The 27,280-nt window shown below is 43.6% G+C and overlaps 2 protein-coding genes across 2 annotated transcripts in view; both read right to left on the bottom strand.

Moving 5' to 3' along the window:
• Positions 1-1,319, bottom strand: part of CAPN6 (calpain 6) — a 65,855-nt gene extending 64,536 nt beyond the window's left edge. Inside the window, exon 1 of the mRNA XM_074834978.1 lies at positions 1,290-1,319. The gene's annotated coding sequence lies outside the window, so the exon portion shown is untranslated. The remainder of the gene's footprint in view (positions 1-1,289) is intronic.
• Positions 1,320-22,597: 21,278 nt separating this feature from the next.
• DCX (doublecortin) overlaps positions 22,598-27,280 on the bottom strand; it is a 76,866-nt gene continuing 72,183 nt past the window's right edge. Inside the window, exon 7 of the mRNA XM_074835322.1 lies at positions 22,598-25,386. Within this exon, the coding sequence (XP_074691423.1) occupies positions 25,330-25,386 (57 nt within the window). The 3' untranslated portion in view covers positions 22,598-25,329. The remainder of the gene's footprint in view (positions 25,387-27,280) is intronic.

The raw sequence follows: 27,280 nt of genomic DNA on the forward strand, positions 1-27,280 counted from the left end.
GACTCCTAGAGCAGCCAGGGTCACAGTACAAGGATGAATATATGGCACTGCAGATCGCAACATGTGCATACTTGCTTGCAGTTGACAAGCAAGATTAAAATGCTTTTCTAAACAGCTGTGCACCAACACTATGAGCACGTGCTACCTTTTCAACAGGACTCAGAAGCACGTACTCACGGTGGTCATTTCTGTTTCAGGACAGCAATTGCCACTTGCTTGTTTTTTGCTGCCACTTTGTTGCTCTAGTGAAAGGAGTCCTGTTTAGGGCTCTGTATATTGCACAGGATCCAACCTTAGCACAGCTTGATCCTTTAGCTATACTAATATAACAAGTCTTTTTAGTGAAGACACAAAGTGGCTATGTGACACATTTTTAAGGATATGTGGGCACACAGGATTTTCCAAAGTGCACAGGTGTCTGCATACTTCAAAAAACGACCTTCCACCATAACCTCAAGTCCAGACAGATTTGCAGCTAACTAGAGAGGTACAATTTTGACTTAAAATTACTTCTGAATTAAAAGTAATTTAATATGGTAGATGCCAACTGTTACAATCAACATTAACCTAAGACAAGAGATCTATAACAAGATCTAAATAAAACGCTAACAGCAACGTCAGTGGATTTGCTCAAACCAAGCATTTGTGCTGAAACCACAGGAAACATTTTTCTTCAGAATTCCAGTATCTCTCCATTCTGCCTTTTCATAAAAGTTAGTTTAAAAAAAGACCATTATTGTAAATTAACGGGTAACTCCCTATCAGGCCACTCCATTATTTTATGTATCCACTTACCTATTATTTTAGACACAGTATAAAAATCACTGCTGCACAAGAACAACAACCAAAAAAAGTAAAATACCCACTTGAATTTCACAGTGAAAGAATCCACACAGAAAACTGACAGTATTTGTGGAAGATCAGAGACAGTATGGAGAATGGAACTATATGAGCACTGAGATCAAAACACACTTTAGCAGTATGTTCCCTTTATTCGGTATAAATCTTAATGATACCTATAGAGAGAAGACTAGTGTTAGACTGGTTATCCCAGAAGAAATGAGAGCAACCATGCTTTTGCAATAAATCACAATGAGCGCTTGGCTCAGGGTTAGCATACAGTCAAGATGTAACTTTCTGAAAGAAATACACATTACAGCAGTAAACAAAAGCATTTTCTCACTGTGCTGGCTGAAGTGCTCATTACTAGTAATACAGAGAGTTTTCCTCTTGAAGATAAAGGTGCGAATGAAGTAAATATCAGTTGAAAAGCTACCTCTAGCACTTACCTGCTGAGGTCTGTCCCTGCTCTGAGACACATCAAACTCCAGAATGACTCCTGCAAACAAAGATCCCCTCGGCTTCTTAACCTGAAACTCTACGGACTGTACCAAGATCACATCACCGGGGGGGTGGGATGACCCTTCCAGTGATGAGTCACAGGGACACCAGGAAACTTTCCAAGCAGACCCAAAATGCGGAGCCTTGTTTACTCCCAGTAAACTGTTTGTCAGCTGAGATTGTGACTGTAACTGTGAATGAACTTTTAAAGAAGGAGACGAGGCTGTTTGGCAAGAGTTGCAGGCATTTTTTTGTACGAAAAACAGGGCAGATTAATGTGCACCATGAAAAAAAATTATATTCCTTATTAGGCTGCACACTGTTCCTCACTTGCATAAAGCCAGTGTCAACGCCTCTGCCTCAGTGGGTCCCTTCCGATAACCGCCCGTCCAGGCTGTAGAGAAAAGAATCACACACGGCTTCTGTGGGACTCACAGCCGGGTGGGGTTGTGCAGACCAGGATGTGCAGCAAAACCCATGAGTGACTTTGTGCCCATGACTCCGAGCACCATGGTGAGCCTGTAGCAGCCTCAGGGATGACTCTCGCATGCTGCCGGGTACTTTCTCCTGCCTTGGCTGTTCAGTCTAGAGCTGCCTAATTTTGCTGTTCCCGTTTCATTTGTGGAGGGGAAAACAGCCTGAGTGGGGAAGAAGCACTGTCTGGGAGAGCCACAGAAGATTCCATAGGTGCCCAGCCTCAGCCCCAAGGAGGCTGAGCTGCTCCTGGGCTCTGTACCACAGCGAGGCAGTTCTTGTCATCTCAGATCTTTCACAACCCATCCTCACTCAAGCACTCACCCTGTCTAGCTCCTCTCCCTGTGCTAGTAAAGGAAGATATATCACCTCATGGGGGTAACAACATAGTTTAGAACTCAGAAAAGAATACATTTCTCTGTGCTGTGGCAAAATAAAAAACAGGACAAAAATAAATTCACATGAAGAAACGGTTTTGGTGAAACAAACTTCTCTCCCTACTCTGCTCAGCCTCAATCTCATTTTGGATAAATCCTAAAGGTTTGGATGAATTTGACATGAAATTTTTCCCATTTGAGGATTATAACACTTTGTCTTACCGTTATCTGGCTTCTATTTATATTTTAGTAAATGTAGTCCAATTTTTGAACAAGGACAATTTCAGAATACATTACAAAATTTGATTTGTAACAGTAGTTTTAAATATTCTCTTCAATTTCCTTCCTCCTTTTAGTCCTCCTTATTTTATAGCATAACTGGTCTAAGTTTACAAATAGGTCCATTCTTTCTCCCAAATCTTGCTATTCAACAAATCTCCTATTTGCCTAAAGGTTTGGATCTTGGGGGATGAGTTACAGCCAGAAAATACTCTGAAGATGAAATGGGAAGTAGCATCATAAATTTCTGTACTGCAAGGTTCGCTGCAGGACTGTTTGCTCTCTTACAAAGCATTTACCCAACTTCCTGAAATTTGGACAGAAAGCCCCTGGAAGCTGCCACTTACAGTTTTAACATTTAATGAATAAAAAAGCCCTACATACTAAAGCCATGTGTTTTCAATTCATGACTGAGTAAGTAGACCAGAGTTTAAATCATAATAAAAAGCTGACGTCCGCCTATATATACACCACGCGCACTGTGATTCATTTGCACAGTTGAGGGAAGAACATGAAAAATCCCATGTGAGTACAACAAAATTCTACATTTTGCAAGCTGATAATAAATATTCACAGCTTATATAGACGTGTTCTCACAGTAGCTGCCTTTGATCCAGAGTGGAACAAAACCGTGAGCACTTTTTCAAATGAGTATTAAATGTGGTGGTGTAATCCAAGAATTGTATGTGATTTGTCTGGGCTGAGGAGGAGCTCTTGCTGGAAGCCTTGTCAGAGACAGGAATTCCTTTAGACAGGCAGCAAGATGAGCCACACAGGTGGCAACCGAGAGCAATCCAACAGCTCTGGTCTCAGCGCAAAACCATGGCAGAAAAAGCTTGTAATTCAATGGGGCTATGCCAAAGCATTCAAAGAGACATGCTCACATATACAGCTGTGGTCTGGAAAGAGGTCTCACTGTGGACAGTTTAACTTTCCAACATAGTACCTGAAATCCTTGGATGTTCCCAGCAGCCTTTAGCCTCCCTGCTGGAGGTGTCCTGAGCACCATCATCACGCAATCCTCTGGGCTGGTTTACATCAATGACTGTGTTGCATCTCCAGGTGTCCCTGATGTCTGCACTGCTGTCTTGCACAGCCTGTTAACACCCCCCAGAACAGCACCCCACCACCCTCTCCCCTGCTCTAGATTTGCTGCTTTCCAAACCTGACTCATGCCTGCACCCTCAACAGGCAAACAAGAGCCCAGAGCTGGCTCTTTGTGTAAAGGCACATCACAGCGCAAGTAAACAACAGACCTTCCTCCTTTGCAAGACAGTGGTTCCCACACATCAGTACACTCAGCACCTAGCTCTGCCCCTCAGAACCCCCCCATACCTCCATAAATACATGCACTCCCCTACAAGGGTACACCTTGCTGTCTGCACAACCCTGCATCCACAGACAACTCTAACACGCCTCAGTCCTCAACTTCCAGCCACAGAAATCACCCCTCACCACCCTTCCTGGCACAGGGCAGCACAGCCCAGGCTGCAGCACAGGTGCTGTGCCTAATGCAGAATCACTCACAGCTGCAGGGAGGACACAGCGCTGTGCTACAATAGGGCAGTTTATAACATGGCTGCCAGAGACTACAAGGGGCTCTTTTGACCCAGGCAATGTCCACTGGCTCTGCCTTCCTGTGGGGCTGTCAGCAGAAGGTTTGATAGCAGGATACACAGAACAGCTATGGGTTTACCAAGGCAATGGGCAGCACTTCTGAACAGTTATTGAAGTGGTTAAGAGGTATCTCAAATAAGGACGCTAGTGGGTATCAGCATTAATTGTGACTACTAGAATAAATGAACTGTAGTGACTAAACAAGAAACTGTTCCTTTGGGAGCAACTTGACCCTTCATCCCAAGCAGTGAATGTGGCACGTTTCCCATCTGCATCTGTTTCAGCTCTGCTGGGGCTGTCACATCTCTGAGGTCTGAACAAGGCAAACACTAGCAAGATCGTAACAATCCTGAACAATGGACAAAGCAGGTGGTAGCAGCAGAATTTGAACAGGCTATGGTCCAAAGCCACCCCATTTTATTCATTCAGTACCTGCAGCATCCTGCTATCTAGGACCAAGCATTGTTCCTCTCTTCCCACCCAACCATGATCCAGGAGAGCTACTCTTATGGAAACACTCTCTTCACAACAAAGGATGCAATAGCAGGGTCTCCTTCATGCCAAAAGACTTTGGTTTCACAGTTCAGGCTAGTTCCAGATTGCTTTGCTCCAATAGCTGTTCTCATGCCTGTCAGAAGAGCCATTACTGCAGGTGTCTCAGTGGATTTGCCCCACTCATGACTATTTATCACACAAGCCTGCAACCTGCCCATCACGTTGCAAACACGCTCCACTGTCAGGTTCTCGTGTCCCACCAGAGCTATATTCATCTATTATTCACTTAATTTCATGGGGCAATTTGTTAATAAAATATTAGGTGGTTTCCAGCAGTGATTCTACTTTAATCCTACATGTTTACTCTACTCTTTCTAATTTAAGCAGTTTTTTACAGAGAAGAGCCCGAGAGATAGAATCTGAAAACTAACCAAGATTCACTAAAACCTGTCAGAGTTGTATAATCAGCTGAGGTCTGATTCTACTCAGCAACAGCATTTTGAATCTAGATCACTCATCCCAAGCTTGCATCTTAGGATTTTGATAATAAGTCCCTTCATTCTTTCTTCATAGCAGAAATGGCAGGAGGGATTGAAGTAAGGGATCAGTGCCAGACTGATGGTTTGCTGGCGGTGAACCTTCTACACAGCACTGAATAAAAGGAAGACAACTCCTAAAACAGAGGGCACAGAAGGGGCTGTGCTTTGTCTCTGGCTAAAGCTGTCAGAGAAGCTTTTTACCCACTGTACAGGGCAGGACTTATCCCCCAACCACCTTAACCGTAATCATAAGAAAAATTGCTAAACCTTGAGAAACAAAAGGCCCAATTCTACAAGTCAGAGTGGCAGTAGGGAAAACCAAGGCAGCATTGCCATCTCTCAGGTTTCCTGCAGGAGCAAGATTTGAAGCAGGTGTTTGGAGTTATTTTTCAGGCAGGCTGGTCATGGGTGGAAAGGAGACTGAAGAGGAAGAGAGGAACATGGCTCCAGAGCACACACAGCTTGAGGGAATGGCCCCAGGACTTCCCTGAACAGACACAAACCTGGCTTGCCTATGAGCCCTTCAGAGAAACCCTTCAGCTCTCCCCCAGGCCCCAGCAACAGAACCGTTGCTCAGCACCATGCTTTCCGCTCCCTGATGGAGCACCCTGGCTGCCTCCTGTAAACCCCTGCAAGACCCGTAAAAGAAGCAGAGCCTACTGCATGCACCAACACCCCTTCTCTGAGCAGGAAGGGTCTTGCAGGAAGGGTCTTGCAGGAACTGTCTCCTTTGTGGAGGTGAGGGCACATGGAGCGAGCCAAGCACCCTGACTGGGAGCAGATAATGGAGGGGTGAGCTGAGGGGGCTTCCCTTCAGCTCTGGCTGGGCGGGTAGGGCATCCCACACCTTCCCAGCTGGAAACCCCGAGAAGCTGTGAATAAATCAAGGACGCTGCTTGCAGCTTCATCACCTTCCTGCTGTCCAAGAGCGCTCAGTACCAGGGTTGCATGAGGAGCCCCTTCGACAGCCGCTCCTTTGGCCCGGTCCCCGCCACGGGGGGCGATTCTGCCTCGGCCGGCGCAGCAGCCGGGGCCCAAGAAGAGCTCCGCGGCCGGAGCGGGCGATCGAGTCCCGCGGCCTTGAGGCCAATCTCGGTGCGGCGCGCGCCGCCGCCTCACGGACCGGGACCCTTGGCCGGGCAGCGCCGCCGCCGCCCGCTAGGTGGCGGCCTCGCCCAACGGTGCGCGAGCGGCGGCTGGCGCCAGGCGAGGCGGCCCCGCCCCGTCCCGCCCCGCCCCGGGCACCGCCCGCCGCCATCTTCGTGCCGGGGCGCGGGGGAGCGCCGGGCGTTTTCGGGGGGAACTGCAGAGTCGCTGGCGTTGAGTTTCAGGGATTCGCCTCTTCTGCGGGGTGGCGCTTTGGGCCCCGCGGGCAGTGCCAGTCGCCTGCACTGCGAAAGGCCAGGAGAGCCCTCATCGTGTGGCCCTTGGGTCCACCTCAGCCTGGGCCCGGGCCGCGGGCATGTTCTGTGGGGGCAGGCCGTGCCCAGCGGTGCTCAGAGAGAAAACGGCGCAGGGACGGGAGGCTGGGACCGCTTCCACAGCCGGCTGGGACTTGGGGCAAGGCATTCTGCCTTGCTGTGGTCCCGTGGAAGAGGCAGGTTTTTCCCCACGAGTGTTGTGGCAGATGTTCTCCATGGGGGTGTGGAGCTCATGCTGGCAACGAGGGCCCTGGAGAAAGGCAACGAGACAGATGTTTTTAGAGGCACGCAGGAAACACGATATGCTGCCATTTACCATTTGTGTAGGCAGACGTCAATCATGCTGAAAAACACACATGAAGAGAAAACTCCCCAAGGAGCTTACAGAAGACAGGAGTTTCCTTCTCTTTGAATTGCCATTTGTATTCCGGGTGTTGTGTAAACATTAAATATTTAAAACATTGCCTGTAGCACTCTTGTTTCTCGGTGGGATTTGGATAAAGCTGTTCCTGTCTCGGGGTCATGAGAAAAGCTCTCAGGCTGAACTGTTTTCCCTTCTCCATCTGAGCAGCTGAGACCTCTAGGAGCAGTGCCCCGCTGAAAGAGGCTTAAATCAAAGCCTCGTTTAACGTTAGGAGGAGTTGGGAGGGGATTCGGTTTGCCCTGTCACTCATGGTCTGCTGCAGGAATAGCGGCTGGGCTCCTGGGCGTGTGGTGTTGCACTGCACTCCTGGGCAAAAGGCCCGGGGTGATTATCCTTCCTGCTGGCACCTGAAATGCAAAGAAATTCTAAGCCTGCTTTGGGCATCTGTCCCGTGTTTTGGCTGTGGCCCTAGGGGACACCCCAGGTCACACAGAAACCTGTGGCCACATCAGGAGTTGAAACCAGCTCTCCTGAGTAGTAGCCTACTGGTCTAATTACTCTTTTCCTAATGCTGTTCTCTGACATTTTTAAAAGTCGCAGCTGATCTACTTTCTGACCAGCAGCAGAGTATCTTGAGTCTTTTAAAGATTTAAGGATATTAAGGGCAGGCTTGTTTTTCTGTATCTAAATCTGTGTCAAGGGGACAAGAGGGTGTTTTTTAGTTTCTGCTTTAATGGAATAAGCCATGAGGGGGATGCTGTACTTGCCCATGTGTGCCTGGGAACTTGTCCCGCAGTACTTTGTCATGAGACACTAGCATAAGGAAATTGTCCTTTAAAAGGAGCTATGAGGAGGGCACGGGAGGACGCATTTGCCCTTATTCTCCAGTTCCCCAGCACATAACTGCATGGCCTCCCCTTTCGGTTCCCCTCCCCACCCAAAGGACAACCTATTCATTTGCAAAGCTACAAAAGCTTGGCCTCATCTCATTGCGTTTGGCTCATCTTCCTGCTGCATATGCACAGTAGTACATGGGTGGGCGACCTCATTTGAGAGTTGATTTCATTATAGATCAAGTGTGTTCCTCCCCTCACATATCTCATAGTTATCTTCTTCACTGATGAGGACTTCTTAATTAAAGCATGAACAATTTGTGACAGAACAGCATCTTCCAAAGATTTTCTTTCCTGAGTGCACAAATGCATTGTTCTCCAAAGGCCAGACTGGTGATCTGTTAATTTAAAATCTAGGTTTTATTGCTGCATCCTGCTGTAGATGCTGGTCACCTCTCTAGGCAGTATAGCAAGAATCATAATTTACAGGCTGATTACAGATTTAGCTGTGTATGCATCTTCAGTGGGAATTTTTTTGGTTGTTACAGTCAGGCTGCTGTACTGTGCTAATACAAGCTTAGGTTGGCTTTACTGCCTTATTTTTCAGCAAAGCTGGGGCTGAAATGTCAGAGAATGGCATTGTTGTCCCTATCCTGTCCCCAAAAAGAGCAGTTGAATTCCCCTGTTCCACCAGCAATTGAAAACCGAAGGAGATCATACTGCTTGTGGGAAGAAGGTCTTTCTGGCTGCTCTAGTGCTCTCTTCCAAGAGTCTTGGCAGTCTTACAATGATCCTACCCTGTGTCCCAAGGGCACCAAGGTCACAGTGCTTGCGTCACACACCAAGGGTCCCGGTCCGTGAGGTGGCGGCGCGCGCCGCACCGAGATTGGCCTCAAGGCCGCGGGACTCGATCGCCCGCTCCGGCCGTGGAGCTCTTCCTGGGCCCCGGAGCTCTTCTTGGGCCCCGGCAGTGCTGCAGCAACCAGCTCTACAAGGGAGCTGTGCTGCCTTCAGGACCCAAGCTAGTGCTGCGGTGCTGCACAGCTCAGATCTCTTCACCGTGTCATGCTGTGTGATCATAGAATCATGGAGTGATTTGGGTTGGAAGGTACCTTAAAGATCATCTAGTTCCACCCCCCCTGCCAAGGGCAGGGACACCTTCCACTAGCCCAGGTTGCTCAAAGCCCCGTCCAACCTGGCCTTGAACACTGCCAGGGAGGGGGCAGCCACAGCTTCTCTGGGCAACCTGTGCCAGTGTCTCACCACCCTCACAGGAAAGAATTTCTTCTTTATATCTAATCTAAATCTGCCCTCTGTCAGTTTAAAACTGTTACCCCTCATTCTATCCCTACACTCCCTGATCAAGAGTCCCTCCCCACCTTTCCTGTAGCCCCTTTAAGCACTGGGAGGCCGCTCTAAGGTCTCCCCGGAGCCTTCTCTTCTCCAGGCTGAACAACCCCAACTCTCTCAAGCCTGTCCTCACAGGGGAGGTGCCCCAGCCCCTGATCATCTTTGTGGCCTCCTCTGGACACACTCAAGCAGGTCCATGTCCTTCTGATGTTGGGGGCCCCAGAGCTGGACACAGAACTGCAGGGGGGGATCTCATGAAAGCAGAGTAGAGATGGACAATCCCCTCCCTTGACCTGCTGGCCACACTTCTCTTGATGCAGCCCAGGACACGGTTGGCTTTCTGGGCTGCAAGTGCACATTGCTGGCTCACAGTCAGTTTTCCATCCACCAATATCCCCAAGTCCTTCTCTGCTGGGCAGCTCTCAATCCACTCATCATGATGTACGTAGGCTCTTAGTCACATCTCCTATGTCCAGATTTTCATAAATTTTTAGGGCAACTAAAGATGCAGATCAGTCTAATGGGGCTGATAAAGCACTGATATAATTAAAGTGGTGCCACTGGGTTGTTTAGACCATTGGCGTGTTTTCTCAGCTCTCTGGAAGATCTCCCTGTGGTTTTGAGTGCTTGTATCCATTTGGACATCTCTGCTCTAGGAGGCGGACAAACACTGACTGATGTGTTGTCTGGAGAGCAGCAAGCAGCCAACCTGTGGTGACAACCTCTGAGAGAAACCTTTTAAATTGCAAGATTTTTATGACATATGGTGAAAGGGTGCACCTGAGAAAGTAGTCAAAGTCATGATTTGTTGCCCTGGGCTCAGGAACACCAAGATTTGAACACAGATGCTGAACATCATTCCTGGTGATCTAAAATCCTCTTCAGTCTCCACATACCCTTAAAAGCAGTAAACCTGCTGTGAAACCTCAGTGCTGTGAGTGGCAGCCTGTGTCACTGAACTGACATGTTGCCAGGGACGTTTTCCTCCTCAGCTCTGGTTGCCTTCCTGGCTGTCAGTTTCTCACAGTGACTAGAAGAATAGAGGTCTAACCAGCTTAATGACACTTCCCATGACTGTATGTGGGTGCTAAAAGCAACTCTGAACACTTAAATTAGAAGATGACACACGCATTGTGGCTGGAGTGCAGTTGTCAGAAGAAACAACGCAAATTTCTTCCAAACAGCTGCTTGAGTGCCAACACTCATTTGGGTGCACCAACTGTGGGAAGACCTGTGCTTAAAATAAATGGGCTTCCAGCACAAGCAAGCAGCGGATTTGACTTATTTAGCATCCTTTGCTGGCTCTCACATTTCCCGCCACCTTGCACCACACTGGTGGCCTGGCAGGTGGACTCTGTCCTGAGCAAAGCAGGAGAGAGAAGGTGCTTCTCTGTCCTTGGGAGAAGGTGCTTCTTCACAATGGGAAATAACTCCAGTAAAACCCAGCTGTAGCTGGTGGCCCAGACACTAGAATTTGGACAGGAGCCGGGGGGATGCTGCTGCTAGGCCAGCACTGTGTCCTTCAGTGAGATGTGCTTCCCTTAAAGCTTTGCAGGCTCTGATTATCCCACTGGTTTCAGTCTGTGAGCACATCCCTGTAACTGTGTTCCTGATCACTGCTTATACCATGCAAAGATAAACATATTTTGCAAGATCTTTCCTGCTTTTCACTCTCAGACACATCAGTGGAGTCTGGGGCACTCAGTGCCTTACTACCCTACACTATAACCCCAGGAAAGCAATATAAATGCACCAAAATGTTGCATCATTTAATACATGCAGATTAGGGAGCAGCAGAGTCACAGTCATTGTGAAGTGGAATGTTTCTGGGATCTTGGTGCACACAGATTTATGTAAAATATTGATGGGAATTTTTAAATTCAGTAGACCTACTTGTGAATAAAAAATACAGATTAACAATGAATGATTATTGTTATTTTTAGTGGCAAAGGTGTGTGTATGAAGTCATACTCTGTATACCATTACTCCTTCTCCCTTACACACACACAGACATTTGATAATCCTATACAGACGTAACACAAGGAGTCCAGTTGTTCGATGCACCATACAGAGCCCAGGTGAGTATTACTCATATTAACAAGATTGCAAATACAGGGCTGAGTGCCTACAATTTCAAGTCATTGGAGTTTTCATTTACTTTGAGAGTTCTAGAATTAAACCTTTTTGATTTGGTGCTTTATTTTAAAAAAATCACAAACAGCTGTACTATAACTTTTTCCAGTGGGCATCTGGACAGTCACATCTGTTTGCAGGTGTGCAGGGCCTGCATTACGGTAAAAGTGATACTTGCACTGGGGTGGGGAGGCAGATGACTGCAGTGAAGGACAAGGGACAGAGCTCAGATTGTAGGAGAAACCATGTAAATGATCTAGATTTGTTGACTTTTGAAGGTGTTTTATTTACAGAAAAGATTAAACATCACTACATAAACTGGGAGCCATAGAGTTGATGCTACGACTGTGTTGAGCGTTTCACAGAGCTAAGCTGACAGAGCCCAGTAAATGTCCTGTTACACATGGATCTGGCTGCCATATTTTGGGCTGCAATTCAAAGCCAGAAACCACAGAAAACTTGGATCATTTACAGCTGACAAGCCTGACAGGCAAAAAGTATGTTTTCTTTGACTGGAACCAGATTGTACAGCAAGCAATGGCTGAGCATCAAGTAATGGCGATTGGGTCAAGAGACTAGCCAAAGGTTTTCCAACCAGGCCAAAACATGTATTTCAGTCCAAACAACTGACACTGCCTATGGCAACCCACTTGAACCTAGATGTTTTGGAAACAAACACTGTTTTGCTGCTCTGATGAAACAACATATTCAGGGATACCTGATGTACATTTCTGTATAGACCTGGGCTGATGTAGCAGGAAGGCTGGACTTTGGCAAATTAATTTTGCTCTCATTTACATGACTGCAAATCTGGAGTCATTTCATATGTGTCAGTGGGATTCATACTAGGACAGCAGTATCATGGTTTGCAGTGCTGGTTGTTGGTGCCACACTACCACTGTCTAGGTTTCCTCTTAACACTCTCGAGTCCCTGGAATAGCTGCGATAGACGCACACAGCGGGTAGAGGGTTTTAAATCTGCTGTTTCCAGAACATTTTGCACAGGCAGGAGCACTACCTCTTATTTTTTTTAGTGACCTCATTTAATATGTAGCCCCTAGAAAAGACACTAGTGTGCTTTGTTTGCTCTTGGGATCCATAAGGACACAAGCAGGGTATTTTCTAAAGTACTTGTTCTGCTTTTCTGATAACATTTGCTTCAGTTTCAGTTCATGCACATTCAGATAAAGGCTGTTCTTAGGGTGTTTTTCTTCTACTGGTTTTATTCTGGGAACTGCATTTTTTTTAGTGTGCTCTTTCACTGGAAACAGAATTGTAGTGTATGAGCTGCTGCTGGCCTGTCCAAGCATGGCATGACAATCACAGGTGGGTGCCAGTAATTGACCGAGTGGGGCCATGTGTTGGTGGCCCCGATGCTGTTTGCCAGTTGGCATAGCATTTCCTCTGGAAGGGCAAAGAGCACAGCCCTCTCTGGGCTGATGTGTGGTGACTACAGGTTAGAAAGGATAAAGAGCTCCATCCAAGCATGAAACATTGGGAAGAATCTGAGCTCTTTCACAGCAGCCTGGTCTACAGCAGGAACAGCCAGAGCTGACTCACCACACTCGCTTTTAATTCTACAGATGTGAAGCAGAAACAAACAGCAAAGTCGCTTGTACTATGTAATTAAATGAGGTCTAAGCCTTATTAACATTTTTCAGGGCTCACAAGGAAGAATGTTATTGTCTTCACTGTGGTTCTGACAGGGTAGCTGTGAAAGAAGAACTTGGACTTTTTTCAGGCCTGTGTGGGAAAGGCAAAGGCAGGACAAAAACAGCATCTCTCTCAAATCTCACCAAACTTCCCAAAGCGAATGTGAGACTGTACAGGCCTTACCCAGGCCCTGGATGCCAAGGCAGAGTTCAGATGGGGGCCAGATCTTGCTATTTTGAATCCACAGTTTTGACTGAAGTGCTGCACATACGAAAAGACCTGCCCTTACCTGCACCATATCTCCTACAGTGGGACCCACACTGAGCTCACCCCTTCAGTCAAAAGGATGGGTCTTATACAGCTTGGGCTGTTTCAGTCAGGCAGATGTGGGTTTTAATTAATTCAGGGCCATCAAATTTCCTCCCCAGTCTTTTTTTCTGCATTTGTACAAGTGGGACTGATATGGGAAAGCTGATGAATCAAAACAAATGAGTACCGCTATAATTCACAAGTCACAGTCAACACGCTTGCTAAATAAAAGCATCAGAAAGGTTTCTATCGGCCTAAATATTGAAACCAAATTTTATTTTTTGAAAATGACATTACACACATCTTGCAAATGTACATTTAGATGAAAAAACAATGAGTAACAAATATTGAGAGCAAAGCTATAAAGTGGACAGGTTCTCTGCTGCATGGCATTGCATTACAAGAATACTCAGACCTGGGATGGTTATTACAAGTAGTAAAAACAGTTCACAACACCTCACAAAAATGGAATTTTTTTCTAGAAAGTCAAATATTCTAACAAAAGGAAATTCTGTTAAGGGAGAAGAGGCATGGGGGACAGATGTGTGGAACTAGGTACATTTTGTGGTTTTGTGGCAGGGCTTTGTGGGGTTTTTTTAAGTCCGTTTCTTACAAAATCCATCTTTGTGAGTGACCCCCTCTTTTCTAAGACTTTGACTATTTTGTGTTCTCCATTGCCAACAGAACCACAGCTATTACACAATAAGCCCTGCATACTCAACTCAGGGCTTGGGAGTGTGGAGAAAGAGTTGTCTACAGAACCCCTAACAACATAATTCCTATAGACCATCCCCCACCCCCTTCCGCTGTGTATCCAGGAAAATCAAAAAGTGTGTGCAAACTCCGCAAATCAGGGGCCGTGGGACTAGTCCCATGTAGAACAACCAGGTGTGAAAGCCACGGCCAATACACCACGTGCCATATGCCTCAGCTGCAATGGATCGGCAAGATCGCATGTTTACCAGTGACGCAAACTTCCAAAGATTTAACTTGTTCCCCAGTTCAAGCAGAGGCAACAGGTGACTGATCTCCATCTGTTTTTGCCTTGAAAGTTAGAGTCTAATCAAAGTGCCAAGGCAAGGCGCTGTGAGAAATAAGTTCCCCAAGAGAACCTGTTGAGAACTGCTTTTCAAACCTCGTTGTATATCATTTTATTTATGCCCAAATCTGTACTTTACAACCACGAGAGAGACAAAGACAGAGAGGGAGAGAGAATCTTTCCAGGAGGAAAGGAAGAGCTAATTAAGAAAAGAGGTACAGGACCATGCATTTACTCTCAAAAGCTTGTTCACGAGCAAGCTAACATTTCTAACACTACAACCACTCATCTACATCTGTTTGCTAAGTAACTGAGTTCTACCTACATCTAGGGAGCAGAAGGGGTTTTTTTCTTTTCTTCCCCCTCCCTTTAAAACGTCAATAAAAATGTTTTCTGTACAAGTTGAATGGCACAAAAGGTGGTTAAGATGCTAAATAACTCACCACAAATGAGAATGCAAAATTAGTTCAAAACATGCATGGACTGTGTACAGGTAAGCAAGGAATCATTGGCATAAAGCTGCAATATATTACAAGATGATACAGTTGAGATCTTTTGGAATAACCTCTGCTTGTTTTGTCCCTTTAAGAGAACTTCACATAAAAATTCAGTGTAAAGGGAATTCAAGGTATATATCCAAGCAGAAAGTTAATTATGGGCAACATTATTTGTCTGAAGAGAAAAGCATTTCCCCTCCCCTTCCATGCACTCCCCCAAGGTACAAAAGTCAACATGGTTAGCATTGCTGCAGGCTTGCCAAAAAGAAAGGTTAGATAGATCTGTTTTAGGAGAACAAAAGCACCATTTAAATTAATAGCTCTTTGTACAATGTAATTAATTAAATACCTTATTATTTAAACAAAAACGAACTGAAATTTATCAATCCCAACAAAATAACAACTGAACCCTTACCACCCACGTGTCCTCCAAGGTTATGTACACAGAGTTTAAAGTATACCAGCTAAACTTTAAACCTGGCTGCCCCTCCAACCCCCACCCACTGAATGACAATAGAAAATACATTGTGGCCTCTCAGTTATATTATATTGCAGCTTTGTTATTAATGATGAAATCATACAAACTCAATGAATGACCTAAGACAGTAATCCATGATCAGGTTCCAGTTCAGCTGCATATCTCCCTCCCTCAACACAACTTGTCGGCAGATTTGCAGCTCAGAGAGAGCCGCAGAGCGCAGGGCCGTGAGCGAAGGCAGTTCCTGCTCTTCAGAGAAGAGTGGTGTGAAGAACTCAGGCTTATACAATGAGAGTCGCTAACCCTAGCTTGTGATTATATTTGTGATTAAGAAAATAGGCAAAGGCTAGTAACAGCAAAGTCAGCAAGCTGATACTCCTTTCCTGTGCTTCTAGACTAGACAGTGTCATAAAATACAGAGTAACATGGAGGGGAATGTGTCGTCATTTCAGAGAATAGAAGGAGATTTGGCTAGACAGGTTTCCTCTTTCTAAAAGACCCTGGGTGTCTTCTAAATTGATAATCGCAGCTGTACTAGTACTGCCACGGTGATAAAGCTGCTTGGATCACACATCATTTAAATAAGAAGCAAACTAACAACAATTTCATATGTCAGAATTCAGCATGTAATTATAACTCACAGGCTTTCTTGTTCTTACATTCAATACTTCTGCTTCACCTTATCTATTATAAACACCAATTAGCAGTGCAATTAATTCCCTAGACATTCTTCTTTTTAAGGAGACACATCATTAGACATCACACTAAATCTGGAAAAAGCTCTTTTGTTGTAAAGAGGGAAAAAAAATGGAAAAAAAGTTGTGTGTTCTGCAACCCCTCGGTGACCTTGTGGTCAGCATGAGAGGGAGACAGAATATCACTGCCTTTCAACTGCCACCTGCAAAGGGAAGTGAATTAAAAACCCATCCATATCTGCTCTGCAATGCTTGGAAGCGGATGGAGAAAAGCAGACATGCTGGAATAAAAAACCAAAACAAACAACAAAAACCCACACACCCAAAAACCAAACAACAAAAAAACCCCACTAAATGTTTCACAGGGATTCTCTGAAGGTAAAATTCTTCATTTCAAGAACTGAGCCTGGTCCCCAACTCAGGGTCCATTTGGTCCATTATAGACATTTCCTAAGTTTGACTCTGCACATGAGTTTCTCAGAAACTCAGGGGTTCAGAACCAGGGTTTGGTTCAGGTCCACCCTGACCAAGTGCCACCAACATGTTTCATTCTGACTGCACATGTCAGGTGAATCACTTTGCCCTGCAACAACCTGCTGTTCAAATGTGACTCAAATTAATCTTGATTTCCTAGATATAACTGTTGCAAATAGAGATGGAAGAACCAGCTTGTATAAAAATCAAAAGCAGCCTTGAGTTTAGATGAGTCACCTAAAATGAACTGAACCTTCCTTTTTATGTTCAGAGACATTTGTTAACATTTTTCTCTAAAAACCAAGCCAACCATAAATCTCTATTCTGCTTGGTTATAGCTGGGACTAGAGTAGAAAAATACTGGAAGAAATAGAAATGCTCTTTCTAGTTCCATAAACCTGCTGGGCTCAGGGCATTTCTATTGGTAGACTGAAGTGAGAGTAAAGTGAGATAAAGCCAACACTCTTAAGAACCAGAAAATACAGAGGACACCCCGATTTGCTAAGGTTCCTTTTTAGTTTTCAATTCTAAATGTTTTAAGATATTTCAACAAAGAAAACTATTTCAACTTTGTCATTAACTATAATAAAACTATACAAAATATCTCCCATATATAACTTGCTATTAGAGGTTCATACAAGAGATCACTTTATAGCTGGGGTCAATGAGGTTTTCTCTGCAAAGTCTGCAGCTGTCGCCCAGGAAACTGAATCTGCACTTAAGTAATCAATCACTCAAGAATTATTGACAGTAATCAATCTTTGAAATTGGAGACCAACCTTGGACCAAATGGATTCAGCTCCCTTAGTTACAGAGGAGCCTCTGCCTGTTTAAAGCATGAGAGAATTAGGTGTATTGGGTTTCACTTGTGTTATATATATTGAGCGTCTGAGAATCTATGGACACAAAGAGGTGCAATCTTTATGAAAAAAAAAAAAAAATCTGAGACTAAACAGCAAGAAAATATGTTCAGATAAGTCAGCTGTTTTGCCTTTTAGGTTTAAATTCCCAAGCACTGTAACTCAACTGAATTTAGAAAAAAGATCTCATGAGAAAACCAGTGTTAAACACAGATCTCCTTGTTCAGCACGGACTTCCCATTGATTATTGAATGCAGCAGCTCTTACCCACATGGGTAGGCATTTCATGGACAAGATCATCATCAGCCCCTCTGCCTGCACAGCAAATCAAGGTAACCTCCTCCAGGAGCCTGTCTTGGATTTTCACCCTGGTGCAAGTGGGTTGCTACTTTCTCCAGAGTTTGCTGAGCTCCCTGGGAAGGGATGGGAGGTTCAGAGGTGCCCTCATTATTCTCTTGCACATGTCTTGCAATTCCCCAGTGTGCCAGGCCTGTACTTCTCCAAGCCAGGGCATGCTGATGAATTTCTATTTTTGATCTGATAGGGAGGAATAAAAATAAAACCAAGCGACAGGTTGGTGCTGTCATTCAGCAACGGGCTGGATCTTGCCCTCCCCCTTTTAGGGATGACACATGCTGGCAGAAGTAAAACAGGAACAGGGGAGGAACTTCAAACCAAGTAAGTTCTCCTGCCTGCAGCCAAGTGTGACCTTATTTCTGCCATCCGGATCGGGACACACACTGTTGTGGCAGATAGCCTGCATCCTGGCTTGCATACCTGCAGGGGCAATAACTCTCTCAACATGCAGCCAGGAACCCCTGCTGCTTTTCTGCCCAGAGCCAAGCTGTAGATCCTCAGCTAGCCCCAGCCTCCCCTTTTGTTTGTTTTTGAAGTTCTTGGCTTTTGTCTTTTATTATTCCCACACATCAATGGCACTGACATTTCCAGTGCTCTGCCTCCCATTTGATTTTCTGTGAAGTTCATGCTCATCACTCAGTAAATATCTCCTAACAAATGCCCCCCACCATTCTTCTTAGAAACAAGTCTTTTTTCCTTTGTTACCCATGACACTGGCCATCAGGGCATCTTTCTCTAATGATGCCAACTTTCTTTTTTCAGCTGACAGACTCTAATTACTGCAAAGATTTGTTAATTCCCTTTGGGCATCGTCCTTCTTCAGTTGTTTGAGTGATAAACTGTCAGACCTAAGGAAGCTCTAAACTGGCTCGAGAATCCTGAGTTACAGTTCACTGAGATATAGAGCAAGAGCCAGAATAGGTTAGTTCAACTAAGTGCATTAAGCAATGAAACTGAAAGGCAACTCTTTCCCATGAAGCCATCTGGCCATGAACACTTTCTAAACAAGAAAGCTTTCAACAACAAGCCCACTGTTTTCTTGGTAGAAGGCCACTGAAATCATTAAACTTATTCATTGTTTACAAATACAAGGCCTACATTTTGAATGGTAACATGAATTGCCCCTGATATGTACACGTACATGTAACAAAAAGAGGGGCAGCAGGGATCTGTATTCAGGCAACTCCAGATAAGAGATTTGGGTTGCTGGATGTGGATATGGCTTTGCTCTCAGGGTTGTTGCTGGCTCCTCCAGGGGTTTTGGGGGAACTAAAAATTATGTGTCTTGTCTTTCACCATTAGTAAAATAATGAAGCGTTTTTACAGCATCGTTTTGAGAGAGCCAGAGTTCCTGAAAAGACTTGCCAAAGACAATGGACCATAGTTTGCTTCTATAAGGTTTTTAGACTTTGCTAAGTAATGAATAAATCTCAAGAGCAAGTTCTTCCATAGCTCTTTGTATCAGCCTATCTCAAAGCACCTTACAGACGGAGGTAAGTATTGCGATCAGCTCTTTATGCATTGGGACACCATGGCACAAGGAGACCTGATCCGTCCACAGTTATGCCAAAGACCAATAGCTCTGAAATCCCAATGGCTCTGAAATCCCATTGCTGAATCCACTAGGTTTGATTCTCATTTACTCAGAAGCTCATCTATTGGCTGAAAATGGGTGTCAGTGTTTTTAATCTTCCCTAAACAGTGTCCTGAGGGACAGATAGTGGTCTGTGACCCCAAAGCTCTGCATTTTCACCTGCAGACATAGTATTTGTACCCTACCCTGCAACTGGGATTCTGTCAGAGCAGCTATCCAGTGGCATTGCTGAAAAAAAGCCTTTCCATCCACCCACTTACAATCTCTGAGCACCTCCCCTCTATTAAAACATGATTTTTTGTCAGCTTGGCCCTAGACCTTCAGACAAATATCAAATGACTAGATCTGTTCCAGATGAAACAAAACAAAACAAAACAAGAGGTCTATACACATTGCTGGCCCCAGCCTTTCACCTGGAGACACCCAGAATGAGAGACACCAGATCTCAAGCCAGGAGCAAAGGAGGGTGAAGAGTATCTGAACGACAGAATCAATAACCAATGCAGCAGAACCCAGCCTGGTTCACTCCACAGTCGGTGAGGAGTGGCTGCACTGGGAGACACAAGGCTCAGCTTTAACATTTCCTGAGATTCCATGGAGAGGCCTGCTCAGATTCATACAGATGGGACAGAGGCATCAGCCAGAAGAAATCTGTGATTCTGAAGACAATAATTTCAAGGGCTGGTTGAATAAATGTGAGATGGGCTAAATATTTCAGGAATCAAAGTCTGTCTCCTTTTGACAAGGCCATTTTTACCTAGACCTTGTTGGGCACATGTATAGTCCTGCTTCTGAAGCCCAAAACATGTTGGAAGGCACTTAAAGTCTTAACCTTCTTGGTCTCATTACACTAAGGTGGTGTTTCAGCTGGATGCCTTCTAGGTATCTTGCGTAAAGCACTAATCCTGTCCCATGGACTGACCTCACTCTTTGTCTAGATAGACAGAAAAAGATCTTCATCTTCTGTCATCCATTTCCTTCTACAAAGAACCTCACCAGTCCCAAATACTGTTCCAGCCTGCTTCCATCAGCAACCAGAAAAATAACTTTGAGCCTAAATCACCACTAATAAAAAGAAGCTATTTTGTTCTGTCTTGGTCACAATCAGCACCTCATGTGTGTTAAATGCACCTCTATATAGCTTTTCTCTGGTTGTGGATTGTCTTAGCTTGAGGAGACACTTTCTGGTTTAATTTATACCTACTTTACTTGCCTATTTTTTCTTCCTTTCTCTAAAAATGATTCTCCTTCTACTATAGTAAAAGACAACTCTCCAATTGCCTTGAATGGATGCGGGGTACCACTGAAGAAGTCAATGACAAAATACACTCGTGCTCTTACTGCAATAAAGAAGCCTCATACTGTAAAGTCCATACCGTGCCCCTGCAGAGAAGATGCAACTTCCAGGGATGGCTGTCGCTGGAACAGCGTCTGCATAGGGATTCAGTATGGCACTACAGAGCAGTTTCACAAAGTGTTCTGTGAAGTAGCAAGAAGACCAGCACTGACCTCAAAGGTATGAAAAAGCAAACACAAGGCATCCTAAAAATGTCATCAGGATCCATATGGGCAAGGAGAAACTTAACACTTTTATGCCATTATTTCCTCTTGAAAACACTGGTTTGCTGTTTGCCACAATTTTTGGTCCTACCTCCCTTTTTCCTTTCAAAAGTACTGTTCAAACAAATGAGAGAGAAGTAACAGCTAGACTGTGTGCGTGACTTTTTGCATGCATATGTGTGTGTTAGCTAAATGTGAAAAAGAGACGTGGAAGTTGTTTTCTAAGCAGAATTATTTTTCTGTTTTCTATGAAAATAACACAATTAGTGTTTCTAGCTCCTGAGAAGATTGTAAATAATGTGCAGATATAGGAAACACAGACAATGGTAGGCAAAAGCTATTTCCATCTCCCACTGCAGAGTGGACCAAGATAAAAATCCGATTACCAATCTCTTTCAAAATTACTTCAAGATGTAGAGTCTTGGTTGGCTATTTAGCTGGTGGAATTGAACTACCTCCAAATCTTATACCAGATGAGGCTTTAACCCAGAAACTTCAGGATTATAAATGCTTTACAGGTGACAAAAATCCTGAGGCTGAAGATTATGCTGCATTGCCCTGATCTTCTACAGTCAAGACCATCACTGGAATGTACAAATACATCAATCTATGCTTGGAGGATTGCTCTAATTTCTTCCTAATGATTGTGTGTCTGAAACAGGTATTTTTACTGTAGATGCAAATTTGCTAAAATATGCTGGATACTGAATAAAGGTAGATTTCAAAGAAACAAATCTCTACTACTTTGTCTCTCCAATTTGTTTTTAAATACTGTATTGTTTTAAGACAATACAGTCTTAGTGATTCAATTAGTCTCTGAAAACACTAAAGGCAGCCTCATGAGGCAAATTAGACAGGGTTTTTATAGCAGAATTAATATGGCAAATCCTCATATCCTGTGGAGTTTTATGTGCTTGTAAAAGTAGAAAAAAATATAAAAGGTAAACTCTGGAGTATATAGTAGAATTACTATCATCTGCTCCAGGATCTCATAGGGTCTGGAATTATTATAGTATATTGAAATTAATTACTAATTAATTCCAGTTCAGGAAAGCTTTCTGACCAAACCCAGCTTAAATCTCATGAAAATCAACAGGAGCAAAGCATGCACTAAAATTTAGGCATGTCTTTAAGTTCTTTCCTGAATCAGGGCTGCCGTTATATTTAAATGACTAAGGTACGATGCTTGTGCATTGTTTCTCTTTGTATTCAAATCTATTTTAGGGATCCTACAAAGCCAAAGATAACTAGTTTTGAATGCAGGTAACATTCCACATGCATTTCTGTACAAGAACTCATGCAATATTGGCATTAACACAGACTTAACTATATGTTACAGCTGAAATGCTCACTGACTTCTCCCACTGCCCAGGCATTTCTACCTAGAAAACTGCTTTTTTGAAACTTGGGAGTTTGACCTCATACCCTGTTTTCTTTGTGGCTTCTACTGGTTTGAATGGCTATTTTTCCCACTGAACAATTTTTTTTTTTCTTCTTTTAGGCCTTTTCAAGGTCCCCCTAATTCCCTGAAGGAATTGTTGGGCTCAGTCCCACCCCAGGATGATCCTCACGCAAACAAAACTCCACTTCCAAGGGAGCACTTGCAGGATCAGGTTTTAGATGCGTCACTGGGTGCAGCTCGGGAAGAAGGCCTCAGTGATTCCTTAGCATGCTCCACCAGGAAGAGCATCTTCAAATAACCAAAGACTACTTGTGGCAGAAAGGAAAGGAACCACTTCTCAACAGCTACTTCAACAACCACCCATCCAAAGGTTCATTCACCCCTTGGGATCCTGCTTTATCTTATACAAACTGAACTCATGTACTGGATGAAAGCACATCTTGGACTCCTTTCCTACCACCATCAGCTCTAGCAGTTCAGTCTGTTTATGCATGTCAAAGATTTAGGTTTTCCTGGTAGATCTGTGGTGAGTGCTCTGTACTGAATAGCAGGAGAACCTAGATGTGATTTCATGGCTGGTCTCTTGGTTTAGCAGAGACTTGGAGGAAAGGTGGCTGGACATGCTAACCCTGACTATGACAGAAATGGCCTGTGTCACTGAAGTGACAACACCTTTGACTGGAGTCCAAGTCCATCTCTAACAGGCAGGATCATGACTACTAGTCCAGGTCCCTGTAAAGGCAGAGGCTTGGGCAGGGACTCAGATTTCCACCACAGAACAGAGGAGAGCGTAAAAGCATGTCAAATTATCTGTCCTACTAAAGCCTTTACTAAGACAAAAGCTCTGATGAATAATATTGTTAGCATAACCATGGCCTTTGACATCCTTATGCTTAAAAAGTCATATTTTCTCATGACCAGTGTCTACAGTAGCACCCACAGGATTAAACAGCCGAAAATTAGCACCCATAACCAAATCTGCACCCAGAATACTTCAGCACCTTCTGTTAGAGGATCTGAAAGCACTTTACAAATGTTAACCAACATTTGGCCTCACAACCCCCAGTGAGGTAGAACAGTATTGTCCCTGTAGGGACAGACAGACAGATTGAGGCACAGGGTTACTAAGAGACCTGCTCCCGTTCAGACACTAAATTTAGCAATACCAAGGGCTGAATGAAGGTGTCCTGACTACTGCACCTATGCTTTGTCCACAGTATCATCCTTTTCCCCACAAAACTTCAACAGGAGACATTAGCCTTTGAACTGAAACCAGGATTCTATATACAATAGGTGAAAAGATCATTTAGTGGTTGTGTAGTCAGAGAGTTATTCAATTAAATGATTTGTGGGAACAAATGATTTCTTGTGCAAAACTTTTGGTGTAAATGATCATGCACTAAGACTACTGGGTGCAAATTTGGTGTATAATAACTCCAACCCCTTGATAATTCCCAATCCTGGCCTCTCTCAGATGAATCTTTTTGTATCATCACATGAACCTCTAAAGATGCAGCCTGCACAGATTGTTTCATACCAGCAATGCAAGCAAACAAAATGTAGAGTGGCTTTGGGAACAACTCAGCATTCATGTAGCATCAAACATCACAACGTTATAATTCGTTCTAATCACAAGGGGTTGCAAGGCAATAGGGAATAGGTGTGTATGTTGAAACAAAGGCAAATAGAGCAACAAAGAAAGATTTGATTGCACAGATTTCATTTAGGTAAAGTTCTATAATAATCCGTTTCATCAAAAGCTTATTCCATGAGAAAGGGAGGCAATGCCAGCTAGCCTATGACAAAGCTTCGGCGTAGTAAAAACCACCAGCCCTGCGTGAGTAGATGAACTTTGCATTCTGTAGGAGTCATTACTGATTAATAAAAGCAAAAGATTTCTCTAAATACAGTAAGTTTGTTTTTGTCAGACAGAAGAGTTTCTTAAAATATGGGGTTTTGAACACCACAAAATTCCATTTGTTATATAAGTAGAGAGTCTGGCCATAGTTAGGAATACTGAAGTGTAAAAAACCAAATATGTAGTCTTAAACATTACAAAAACTATCAAAACATTCAGTATTTTGAATTGACTTTTTTTTTTCCCCACATGTGTCTATTTTGGCAGTGATCACAAGATTTCTAAACTGAGTTGTTGTTCTTACTGTTCTGCAGTTGTTGGTTGGGTTTTTTTGTACATTTTTCTGAATGTGTTTTTTAAACAAAAGAAAATTACCAGCTTTTATAAAAAAGAAGGAGCTTGAATCCTCACTCCCAAAACACAGATACAAGGTTTTCCTTTATAAAAAGTGTATTGATTTTTTGCTATAAAAAGTGACCTGTAGGGTGTCAAACCTGAAAACAAATTTTCACAGTGTTTTCAGTGTTGGCTGTTCAGAAGGCATTACTGTTACAGAGATAGAGAGATACCATAGGGTAGGTATAAAAATTTGTTACCAGCTAGCAGTATCTTTGGATCATATGTGAAAGGTGTTCCACTCCAGATAACTCAGTTGATTTACATTTTTTTGCTTAATGATTAAAAAAATTTTAAGAAATCCCAATATTTGAATCACTATTGTACTAACCTTACTTAGCATCTTATGCAATCATTCCTAATGTCATCCAAGCTTCTGCTGGCATATTAAGCATCAAACTAGTAAGACATTTCCTTTCCTGCCCTCCAACAATAAAATCAATACTAGTTAGTATGCAGGTGCTAAAATGAGGGCTGCAAATGAGGAGCAGTTGAGCTGGCAAACGGCAGTTTGGACAGGTGGAGAATATCATTTGCTCTACTTGAGCTTGCAAATTGGTCAGCAAGCGATCCATTTGCACACTTCCAGGGGGAGCTACTTTGCTATCACTAGGAAAATTACAGAATTGCAGCAGAAGAAGAAATAATAGAAGAAAATGGGAAATGCACAGGATCATTGGCATACTGGCCCCAAATTTCTTGCAATGTCCATTTTGCATCCCTATAACTTAGAAGAATGGTATCCCTCTATCTCTATAGACTGGTAGGTATTGATTTGTGGCACGGAGGATAAATCACAGAAAAAAAATGACATATAACTGTGTGTCCTTTGTCTGATTTGAAAGCACCAGTCACCTATCTGCTTATTTTGGCAGAAGTACTCTACTGTATCTTAAACATAGCTTGCAATACGGACATATAGCTTCATGTCGCTTTACATGGAGTCTCCAAGGGAATCAGAGTCATCCAAAGACAGAGGCAGATACAAGTCCTGTAGGAATAAAGAAGAAAATGTTAACTCACACGATCAGTTTCCACCTTTGGTCATGCATAAGGCAGTAGTCAAGCAGTCCAGTTCCGTGCAGTTGATAGGGACAGGGTGGGAGACTCATGCACTGGTTACTGGACAGGCTGACCAGCTGTCCAGGTAGTTCAAGGCTAAAATCAAGGCAGGTTACTTGCACAGTGGAGAAAGAGAATCTTGGTACCAGAAGAAAGGTGACTTTTCAGTGATAAGTTTGAGAAGTATTTTTTTAATTCTTCTGGGTCAATGTATCCATTACAGCACATGCATGAAAGAGCAGGACCTTTCCTTAAACAGGTTTCTTTGAACCTAACTCCACAATAAAGTCTTACCTTGATTTGACAGCTACCCTTAGGACAAATCTCTAGGAAAATCACGTTTTATTCTTTATTTTAAGTAATTTCTGGTCTATTAGAAGGGTTAAGAAAATAATCCCAAGTTTATTATTTGTATCAAATACTGAAAGTAAAGCTTTTCCAGGGTCCCTTTCTGGGGTAACCATCTCATTCCACTTCCTTAAAGTTCTGCATGGAACCAAGTACACAAACCGGCTCAAGGGCTAAAGCTCTCCTTGGACCTTCTTGAACTCTGACTCACACATAGGTAATAACTGTGAGCAAAATGAAGAAAAGCCCAAATACACAGAAAGGAAATTCACAACAATCTTGATATAAGAAGAGGTAAAATAGGACTTTGTGGTGAAGTCAGCATTTATCATTTCAGCTTTTGGGGAAAAAAAGAAAACTGATTTCATCATAAGCAGGAAATTGCTCCTGGGAGAAAGACAATGATGCGTGAATATTCTGGTAACCTAAAATGCTACATTCGTGTTTGCTGAATGGCTTAAGTTAGTGGAGAAACTCATAGATGGATTGGCTTTGCCCTCAGCAGTTGCCATCTCTTACAAATGTTCTAGGGGCTTCACTGGAAAGGTCATAAATCAGCCAGCTGAAAACATACATAAAACATTAAAGAAGGTGAGTTTTACTTGTCTTTACCAGCAAGCGAATCCTCATCTCCAAAGTCCTAAATGAGATAGTGTTTGGAATGTATTTTAGGTCCTTGATGGCTGAAGCCAAGGATGCAGTTTACAGCATTACTTGTGCTGAAATACACACAAGCAACTGTTGAATTCAGATCGTGGGTCAGACCCTGTTCTCAATTATAAATGAATAATAAATCTGGACCCTCTGTGTTAAAACTGGTGTGTTGCCTCAGACTTAGACTGAGCAGCTGAGATCAGAGTGAAGTCCTGAGGAAAACATAGATTTAATTTGGATACAGCTATGCCTTTGTTAAAGAAAGTCAAATAAAGCTGAGTAACTACAGCCTCTCCATATGTTGGGAATATTTTAAAGATCTGATTTTTAAACTCCCCCAGTACCATTCAACCCTGTGTCCGAAGGTCTGCAATGCAAAATCTTACATGTTAGAGGTGTAATCCAAAGCCCATTGGACTTTTGGGGATTCTTCCCATTGACTTCTCTGTGCTTTGTTCCACCATCGTAACAACTGTAGTCCAACTGCTGCTACCACTCCTCACTTTGAGAAAAAACATAACCCTCAAACAAAATTAGTTCAACCTGTGCAATCTAGACCACAGTGGATTACATGTGGCTGGCTGAGTGAAAAACCTTACCACTATCAGAATTTTTTAATTACCCTTCCAGAATTTCAAGTCAATGCTTCCAAAACCATATTCAGGCTGAGAGGTACATTCTGATTACTAAAGAGAAATCCCACTGACCTCCTCTCACACTTACATTTATGTCTAAGTTTCAATTTCTGTATCAAGTAAAGACTGTTGGAAGCAACATTGTGGCTATTCCAGAAATGAGAAAGCCCATGGAAATGATAATCT

Source organism: Strix aluco, chromosome 10, assembly GCF_031877795.1.
Source record: "Strix aluco isolate bStrAlu1 chromosome 10, bStrAlu1.hap1, whole genome shotgun sequence".
Taxonomy (NCBI): domain Eukaryota; kingdom Metazoa; phylum Chordata; class Aves; order Strigiformes; family Strigidae; genus Strix; species Strix aluco.